A 9,698-nucleotide genomic window follows, 5' to 3' on the forward strand; every position below is an offset into this window, starting at 1 on the left:
ACCAGGAACGTGACACCTCTGCCCAAGAGCTGCCTCCCACCTGGCACTGCTGCCACCGCTGTCCTCCCGGGGTGGGGGCTTGGCTCCATCTCCTTCACATCCCGGGGACCTCTGCCTGGGTGGAGGTCTGGGCTTCCACTCTCGGGTTAACTCAAGACGACCTTGGCCTTTTCGCTCCACCAGACTGGGTTTCAAGGAGTGGGTCTCCGAGGTATCAGAAGCCAAGTAGCAAAAGAGGTGGCTTTCTGGGCAGCCTGGTGTCCTCGGGGCCTTCTCTGGGGAGCTGGGTGACGGCCAGGTGAGCCCCCAGACCCAGAGCTTCATGTGTCCTGTGCCTGTCACCTGTCTCTGTGGGCCATCTGTGGCGAAGGCCAAGACCTGAGACTCATTCCAGGGGCACGAGGGGGAGTGAGCTGATAGCTCTGAGGCCGGTCAAGACCACAGGCCAGAGAGATGCGGGCACGACCCTGTCTTTGCCACACCAAGTACCATAGATGCTGCCGAGACTTGACGTTTTCTCTCCTGCCTTCTTGGCTTAACCCTTGGGGAAGCGGCAGTGGACAGCAGGGGAAGCCCCTCTTCCCGCTCAGCCCTCCTGGAGACTGTTGCACAATTCCCAACAGCCTCATGGCAAATGCCCAAAGCATGCTCCGCGCCCAGGTGGGGGCAGCCGCTTATGAGAAGCTTGATGCAACTGCAGCCAGGGTGGGAGAGGGCCTGGGGAGCCCGGGGGGCTGGATGCCAGGCTCCAGCTCCAGCTGGTTTCTCTCTGGCGCCTTCTGAGCCTGTCTCGGCAGGTCCACGACACCTGGGCAGAGGGGCTCAGAGACCGGGGGAGGCCAGGCCTTGCCCTTAGCATCCTGCCAGGGTTCTCCGTGGAATTCAATCCCAGCGGTGCTGGAAGCTCTGGGTCCGGGTGAGGCCAAGATGCTCACCCGACCGTGGGCCCCTCCCCAAGGCCTGGCCGGGGAGGGGGGCTGGGTCACAGGCAGCCAGCCGGTCATGGTGTGGTTCTCCCTGCATGACCTCCACGGCTGGGGCCGCCACCCCACCCGGCCCGAATCTGTCTCAACCTGCAGGAGCACCCAGGCGGCGCCAGGCATTACCTCACAGCAAACTGCAGTTGCTGGCTTCACTCCTGGGCAAGGAGGAGCAGGCCAGAGCTCCACTAGCTTCATTTTTCTGCCCATGCTGCTTCTAGAAGCCGTCCACAGGGTGCCAAGAGGTGACGTGAAAGAGGAGGAAACTCAATGACCTCTACCTCTCTTGCATCCCTCCAAGCTGGGGAAGATTGAACTGCTGCTCCGGAGGACACTGTCCACGTGCCTGCACGCGTGTGTGTGCACGTGGGCGTTGGGTGGGGGACGGGAGCAGAGCTCAACGGGGAATTGGGTCTGGACTCTTCGATTCAGAAGACGTTTGAGCATCCGAGAGTCAGACACTCCGCTCCCCAGTGCACTCGGGCACTCGCACGGTGTCCCCCGCTAGACAGCATGGCAATAAATGGTGTGGTTGTGTGGACACAGCTGCCCTGTTCTCCTGCACCCTTTGTGTCCTCCTGCCCAGGGCTCCACTGCTGATTCAGGCCCATCTTCCTAAGGAAGGCGAATTAAATTCCTTTTCCAGCACAGGGGTGTATGGGGGCAGTGTGTGTGTGGTGGGGGCCAGAGTGGTAAACAGAGACAGGCTCTGGCAGTGCAGATCTGATGTTCCCTGGTACCTACCAGGAACCAGCCTCTCTTGGCCAAGCAGCACTGTTTTTGCGCGGCTTGTCTACAGCTGAGAGCCGGCAGCCCTGGAGACACCACAAGGGAGTGGGCCACCTGAGGCATCTGTATGCAAGTCTCCTTTTTGGTGTTTATGTTGTGAGCGGTAGGACTGCTTTAATGGTGAACAGTGGGCCTGATACTTTAAAAAATCTTGTCCCTAAGTGTATGCATGTGGCGACCCTCTGAGAGGGGTTCCCAAGAGCACTCCAAGGCAGGGAAGATGAAGATGCAGGGTGAGGCCTGACCCGTGGCTTTCAACTCGTTTCCTTTTTTTTTTTTTTTTTTTTGCGGTACGCAGGCCTCTCACTGTTGTGGCCTCTCCCGTTGCGGAGCACAGGCTCCGGACACGCAGGCTCAGCGGCCATGGCTCATGGGCCCAGGCGCTCTGCAGCATGTGGGATCTTCCCGGACCGGGGCACGAACCCGCGTCCCCTGCATCGGCAGGCAGACTCTCAACCACTGCGCCGCCAGGGAAGCCCCGCCTCGTCGCTTTTTAAAAGCATCCCCCTGTGGGTTACCTTTAAAAATACCAGTGCTCCAATCCCGCCCTCCACCAGTTAATCACATCTCTGAGGGTGGGCCCACAGTTGTTTTTAAAGCTCTCCAGGTGATCCTAATGGGCACCCAGGGTTGAAAACTCCTATAGGCTAAATAATGGAAGATCACTGTCTTTCAACGTGGATATGGACCGGTGGGTCTCTCAGACGCTGAGAGAAGGGTAACCAGAATGAAAGGGTTTCTTTCCCTCATTTGGAAGATGTCTGTCTTTAGAGGGAACAAGAGTATTCGTACCACAGCCTCAGAGGCCAGAAAACCAAGATGGCAGCCCGGAGAGGCAGGGAAGGGGGTCTTTGAGGTTATCCTGGTCCTTCGGTGTCAGAGTGGAGTCACTTCAGAAGGGAAACCCAGTCAAGTATTTCCCTGCTCGGAACAAAACCTGTGTGTTAGTGATGAGTGTATGGCAGTAAGCTGTGATCTATTTTCCTCACTTCCTTTGGTTTTCCCTTAAACTTCAGTAAAATTCTTTTTAAAAATAATCCCTACCATCATGATTCAGCTGAGCTGAGGGGAAATGAAGAGAGGGTTTTGGTCTGGCTTTGGGCTGGAGTTGTACCAAGGCAGAGCAAGGTCGGGAGGGGTCTGTCGGAGCAGCTCAGGGAGCAAGAGACTTGGGGCGGGGGGGAGGCAGGGGCGGCTCTCACAGCTCCTCGCCCACCTGAAGCTTCTCCTGGCCTTCTCACTGCTCAAACCTTGGAGGGGATGTAGTCCCATCCCACCTGGCAGGCAGATGAAGGAGCCCCAGCGGGCCCAAGACAGGCTGTGGTGGACAAAGGAAGCCTGCCCGCCGGTCACCTGCCGTCTGGGAAGGCCCGGGTGGTATCAGTGGGATGAGGGAAGGAGCTTCTCTTGAGGGCAGCCACCCTTTCCTGCTCACTTCCAACCCACAGAGACATTTAAGCGGGAAGGCAAAGTACGCAACACCTATTTACTCAGCCAGGGACCCACTCCCTTGGAATGACCTCCCCCAGCACCCCTTCCACGTTCTAAGTGCTTGAGAATCTGGGTGAGGCCCTTACTGAGGCGGGCACGGAAAACGATGAGGAGGTGCCACCTCAGGTCCAGAAAGTCCTCACATCCCCTTAGGGAGTCGTGCCCTCATTGTGCCCTCAGAGCAACTGGGTCCTTGAGCTCTGGACTCCTTGCTCGGTTGAAGGCACTGTCCCTTCTGATGCAGTGCAGGGACCTGCTCCATGGCAATAAGAGATGGAAGTCCCCCTGGGAACCAGGGGAACTGCCCTGCTACCCATGCAACAAGATCTCCACCAACCCCCGTGCCTCTCAGAGGCAAAGCCTCCTCTGAAGCACAGACGCCATCATACAGGGGGTCAGACAGCCTGAGTGTAAGAGCAGGTTGTGCAATTACTGCCCATGGGAACCCAGCTCCTGGCCCACTGACGGCAGCCTCCTATCGGTTGATTGGGACAACAGATGATTCCTGAAGCCTCTGTAAGAGCTGGCTTTGTAGGTCTTCCTCCACCACCTTCCACCAAAAGAAGTTCTCACCCCGAACCTTCGGGGGCTCATTTTGGATACCTGGATTCCGAAAAGCCACCGTCACCAGCACGTTCAGGCAGATGCCATCAGTTTGGTCTTTGCCCAGGTGCTGCAGTCCAAGCAACCCCTTGGTCTCCACTGCCAAGTGGTGCAGGGTCAGACACTCCTGTAGCAGACGCAGGACGGCCATCTTGATGCCACCCCTCTGCTCTATGGGAGCAAAGCCACAGGCGGTGATGGGCAAGTGAGGCATCCCCACTGTGCCCACCAACACCCACACTGTCTGGACACTGGTAAAGGTGGCTACGAGCCGCTGGCAGACCAGACTGCAGGGAAGCTCTTGGGGCAGAAGGAGAGGGTGCCTGGCTTGCTGGCGATACTGGGCGGCTAGCTCTATCAGATGCAGAATGTCGTGGGCTCGCAGCGGGGTGGGCAGCGAGGTTCGTGGGTACCAGCCAGCCTGCAGGGACTCCGCATCTGCCTCCTTGGGAGTCTTGAGAATTCCACCTGGGGGTGATGTAGGTGACAGGGTAGGGGGAAAGGTATTATGCTGAGGGAAGTGCTGGGCCTGGCAGAGTAAAGGGCCACCCAGGCATCTAGCCCTGACCCAGGGGAGGCCCCGAGTCAAGTCCTCAGGATGGAATCTGGAGATGCCAGGTTTGTACCAGCCAGAACAGGGGCTCATCTCACCTGAGGACAAGCTGGGGAAACGGTGTCAACTGCCCTCTGCCCACACTGCCATCCACTGGGCCATACCTGTGGGGCGAGCGAGGAACACAAAGCGGATCCAGGCGGGGCCCCGCTCCTCCACAGATAGCAACGTTAAAGGCTCACATTGCAGCCCGGCCTCCTCCTTCACCTCCCGCTGCAGCGCCTCCACAATGGTCTCCCTGGGCTCCATCCTCCCCGCAGGAAGGTACCACGACCCACGGCACTCCTTCTTGGCCTCCTGGATCAGTAGCACCTCATCCTGAAGGGAGAGGAAGGATCCTCACCCACCACAGCCGGGATGGGAGCTCCTGGGGAGCAGCACAGCCAGCAGCCTTTGCTTGCCCTGGGTCCATAACGAATCTCAGATACAGCTGCTCAATACCCACATTCTGGGGGACACCCTGAAATTGCTGCGCTCTCCAGGCCACTGGCCCTTGTGTGTCTGGGGACTGCAGCTGCCTCTGCAATTCATCCCTCTTTGCACTCAAGTTTCCATTTCAGAAAGGGGCTAAGATTCCTGGGAGCTGCTTCAGGGGCTGGAGATTAGGTGTCCCAGCGAGGGCTGCCATGTGTCCTGCACTGATTCATGTCTGCATAAGTCACTGCATATCTCTCACCTCCCCTTGTGGTTTATAAACTGCTTGTGGCCAGTCCTCACAGTGGAGTCTAGACTTTGAAACACACTCCAAGCCCTCACCCCGTACAACTCCTACCTATGGCTCCGGCCCCTTCTAGCTGTTGTCACAGCAACTTGTACAGGGATCAGCACCAAAAAGAGCATCACACAGGGTGTCAGAAGGCCTGAGTGTAAGTGCAGGTTGTGCAGTTACTGCCCATGGGACCCAGGGGAGGTCTCTGAAGCACTGGACAGGTCTTTAAGAGAGCCCACTCCGCGGCGGGCACTGTGCTAGATTCTGGGGAAAGGAAGAGGCGTAAGATAGCCTCGAGGAACTGAGGCCTAGAGGGATGGGACAGGCAGGCTCCTGGGCCTTTGTTTCTTTCTTTGTACGTCGGGACAATCGCAGGGCTGGGCTGCACAAGGCTCAGATGTAACTGTGAGAGTGCTTTGCAAAACTGGGAAGAGCCACACACCAGCAAGCGGTGCCTGTTGCCGGTATGTCCTCTGTCCCCACCGGGGTTGCCTGCGAGCCCGGGAGGCCTGGTCGGTGGGCCTGACGGGCGGACGCTCACCTGCTCGTTGAGGAACACGGCCAACACCACGTAGCAGACGTTCTTCCGCAGCCGCACCTGCGCCGGCGTCTCCCCGGCCGGCCCCGAGTCATAGCTCTGCACGCGCAGCCCCCGGCCCCCCAGAACGGCCGCCAGCGTCCCTGCCAGGTCTTCCGAGGCCATCGGGTCCCCAGGGAGAAGGCGGGCCCCCCGCAGACCGGCCAAGCCGGGTGGGATGAACTTGGGTGACCGTGGAAGGCGTCGCACTCACACCCTCCCCCTGCGAACTCGGGCCGGACGCGCTCGCAAAGCGGAAGCGCCCGGCGAGCCCTGGCCGCTGATAGGCTGCGCGTCACCGCGGCCGGCCCGGATTGGCTAGCTCGCGTCTGTCACGGTGGGGCGGGGCCAGTCCGTAAAGGGGCTGGGCACCCCGCCCTGGCAGTGCGGACCCCGCCCCACTTCTGCCTCTCTATCGGTTTCTCCTCTCTCTTTCCCGGCGCAGCCAGCCGCCAGCCAAGCTAATTCCTCCCGCGCGCACTTGTCTGCACCGGTCCCGACGATGATGTCATCCTGCCCGCAGGCTGCGGAGCGCCTCAGCGGCCAGCGACGGTGACGTTACAAGCCCGAAGACGTCCCCCGGGCCCGAAGCTTGGACCCACTGTCCAGCTTTTGTCGTAAACAAACCACGGCCTTGCCCGAAATGACACTTCCCAGATAACCTTTCTTCACTAAAAATGGACTTGGATGTCACGTGGCAGGGAGGACACGAGCTCCTGCCTTGGAGGAGATTTTGATCTAGTTGGAGACGTGGACGTAGACATATAATGGAAAGTCAACTGATTTATAAGCCAAGGACTAAAAGATTGGTTTGGGCATGAGATGCTACAGGCGCTCAGAGGAGTGAGGGAGCAGAGCTGGGATGCTCAAGGTGTGCCTGGCGATGAAAGGCGGGATTTGGGGCAGAGATCAGCCTGCCCAGCCTTCAGTATTCTCCCGGCCGCCTGCCTGCCGCATTTCCCTCGCAGGGTCAGGGCCCTCTGCCCTGTGGGGGCCGGGTCCTGCTCTTTGTTGTCCACCCCCCCCCCGCCGCCGCAGTTAACGGAGCCCTGGGATATTGAGAGATGGTGTGTGGGTTGATTTGGGGAGCTCCTGCTTCCCCCGCCGCCTGATCTTTCCTCCTCAGAGCTTCCTTTAACCTCCTCCCAGGACAGGAAGGCAGGGCCAGCTGGAATGAAGCTGAAATCAGCCAAGTCTGAGCTCTTCAGCCCCAGTGAGGGCTCCCCTTTCCCTCCTGCTGGCTTTGGGCATGTCCCTTTTGGGGGAACAGTAGCTTGGTGGAGCAGACAAAGCGCTGGACTTGGAGCTGGATGCCCAGCCACTGCTCCCTGGCTGGCTCTGTACCCTGAATAAGTTGTGGGCCTGTTCGCTCATCCTGTATGCTCCTAACAGCTCTTCCTTCCCAGGACTGTCGGGAAGGTGAGACATCATGAGAGGAGCTCTGTGGGCTGTCTGGCGAGGGTCACCACCACCAGGCAGCCCACCAACCCTCCAGGCTGGGCCCTCCTGGCCACAGCACTTGTTGCTACCACACAAAGGTGCGTTTTCATGAAATGTGCCTACAGGGCCACCATGAACTAGACCTACTCTCGGGAATTCCAGCCACACCAGATCAGCCTCCTTAGGCCCTTCTCACATACTGAACTTACTGCAAGGTCCCTGGAGGCAGGGTGCTGGATTAGGCTGTGGAGTATCCCCGGGGGACCCGCAATCTTTTGAGGCACTTGGTGAACACTGCTGCCCCTACCCCTATCCAAGACCTGGCACGTCCCAAACAACTGAACTCACAGGGCTGAAGTCAGGCCCCCAGGACTGCAGAGCAACTTGTCGATGTATTTGCCGCACATATATGCGTGCGTGCGTGTGCGTGTGTGTGTTTAGACCTTGCTTTTCCCATCTGTGAAGTAGGGACAGTGTTAGTCCCAGACTCCTTTCTGCCTCCCAGGGATGATTTGAGAGAGAGTGAGGTCATGTCTGGGCAGGGCTCTGAGAGTCTCAGAGGCAGCCTAAGATAAATACCAGATGTCCTAACTGACCGGAAGAGCAAAGGCTGCAGCAGACCGTGTCTCCACTCCCCCCATTATCACTGGGAAAAGCGCTCCTCTCCCGTTAAGTGGACCTAATCACCCCTGTGATGAAGAGCACATGAGAAACTTGAAAACCAGTTGTAAACTGTGAAGGGCCCCACGGGCAGAGGGCCCTTGAGGGGGTGTACCCAGGCCTTGGCAGATTCTGAGGGGGACAACAGAAAGTAGACTTTCTCAAGGTGCTGGGAGACAGAGCACACACCAGACTGAGTCAGGAGAGACCCCAGGACAGAACTGGAAAAGCCAAGGGAGGGAGGGGGTCTGAGATAGAAACTTCCAGAACCGGAAACAAAGGTAGGTCTCCATCAGGTTTGCTCTGCATCCTCCTTTCCCACAGTGGCTGAGCAGCACAGTGGACAGAAGTGGCTGAACTGGTTGGCCCCGCGGTGCAGTGCTCCCAGCACCCACAGGAGCCAGGCCTGAGCCAGTCATTTTGGGGCCTGTGGACACACGTGCATGGGAACAGGAAGGCAGTATAGGCAACCTCAGAAACAGGCCAGGCAGGCAGGGTGGGGCAAGGGTGTCTGTGAGGCTGAAGTCATTTAGGGAGCAGCAGCCCTGGCCCTGGACAAAGCAGGAAGGGTGAGGAGGATAGTAGCCCAGAGTACGGGGAGGAGGAGGTCTGGCTTCAGCCTGTGCCCTGCCACTAGCTTGCTGGGTGACCTTGCGGGAGCCACATCTACCCTCTAGGCCATCTGTTAGGTGGATGGGTGGATCCTAAAACAGAAAACTGGTGAAATCCCAATAAAATTTGTTGTTTAACTCATGGTAGTGTTAATATCAATTTCTTACGTTTCGATCACTGTGCCACAGTTCTATAAGATGTTACGGATGAAGGGTAACTGGGAACTCTCTGTAGTATCTTTGTGACTCAACTGGAAACCTCAAATCATTTCAAAATTAAAAGTCTAAAAAAAAAAAAAATAGGACTTCCCTAGCGATCCTAGTGATTAAGACTCAGCGCTCTCAACTGCCTGGGGCCCGGAGTCCCCACCTGGACAGGTTTCATTCCCAGGTCGAGTTCTGAAACATTTGGCCCACCTGCTGCTCGCTAGGAGCCAGACCCAATATGCCCTCAAGGGTGCCGTGACCTGCCATGAAAGGGGAGGCCTCAAAGAGGTTTGGAGGGAAGAGAGGGCCTGTTCCGGGGCCATCACCATCTTCCCACAGGAAGGACCCCGTGTTTGGGGTTCTGGAGTGACATCAGGACACGACTATACAAGGTGAAATGTAGGTTAGGATGGGTCGCTCCGTGCCACTTGGAACGTGATCAGCTCTGAAGTGCACGCACCAGAAGGAGGAGGACAGAGGGGACGGCAAGCCCATCTGCAAAATCCATTAACACGAAGACTATAATGTAAATGAGGCGGCTTAAGTCAGGAAACTTGGTTCAAGTCCCAATTCTGCCACTAAAATTGCTGGGTGACCTTGGGTGACACACTTAACCCCGGCCTGCCCGTTTTCTCTTCTGTAAAATGGAAATAAGTAATGTCGACCCCAAAGTTGTGATAAGGGATTCAGTGAGATCCCTGGCACATAAGTGCAGTAGTTCCTTAATTTCTTCTTTTTGCTTTTTTTCCTATCCCGTGGAAAAAATGAAAATAACCTAGCTTTGCAAACAATGAAGAAACCTAACTTTTTAAAAAATGAGAGATGATTATGGAAATCACTGCCAAGCCACTTAAGGGAATATACACAGCCATTTAAAATAAAGGTTAGATAGCAACCCAGGAAATGATCACAATACATTTTTACGGAAGGAAACCCAGCATGGCTTCCCTGGTGGCGCAGTGGTTAAGAATCAGCCTGCCAGTGCAGAAGACATGCGTTCGAGCCCTGTTCCGGGAAG

General features: G+C 57.1%; 1 protein-coding gene across 2 annotated transcripts; it reads right to left on the bottom strand.

Moving 5' to 3' along the window:
- Nucleotides 1-3,241: 3,241 nt before the first annotated feature.
- On the bottom strand, nucleotides 3,242-5,888 carry NUDT18 (nudix hydrolase 18; the record flags this gene model as incomplete). Of its 2 annotated transcripts, none has more annotated exons than XM_079706932.1 (3): nucleotides 3,242-4,331; nucleotides 4,581-4,794; nucleotides 5,727-5,888. In XM_079706932.1, 3 exons carry the CDS (start codon nucleotides 5,886-5,888, stop codon nucleotides 3,736-3,738), a joined length of 972 nt encoding a protein of 323 aa, XP_079563058.1. In that variant the 3' UTR covers nucleotides 3,242-3,735. The 2 variants fall into 2 exon arrangements, with proteins under 2 accessions (XP_079563058.1, XP_079563057.1); XM_079706931.1 differs by having other exon boundaries at nucleotides 5,628-5,888.
- Nucleotides 5,889-9,698: the final 3,810 nt, after the last annotated feature.

This window comes from Hyperoodon ampullatus (genome assembly GCF_949752795.1).
Source record: "Hyperoodon ampullatus genome assembly, chromosome: 6".
In the NCBI taxonomy this organism is placed as follows: Eukaryota; Metazoa; Chordata; class Mammalia; order Artiodactyla; family Ziphiidae; genus Hyperoodon; species Hyperoodon ampullatus.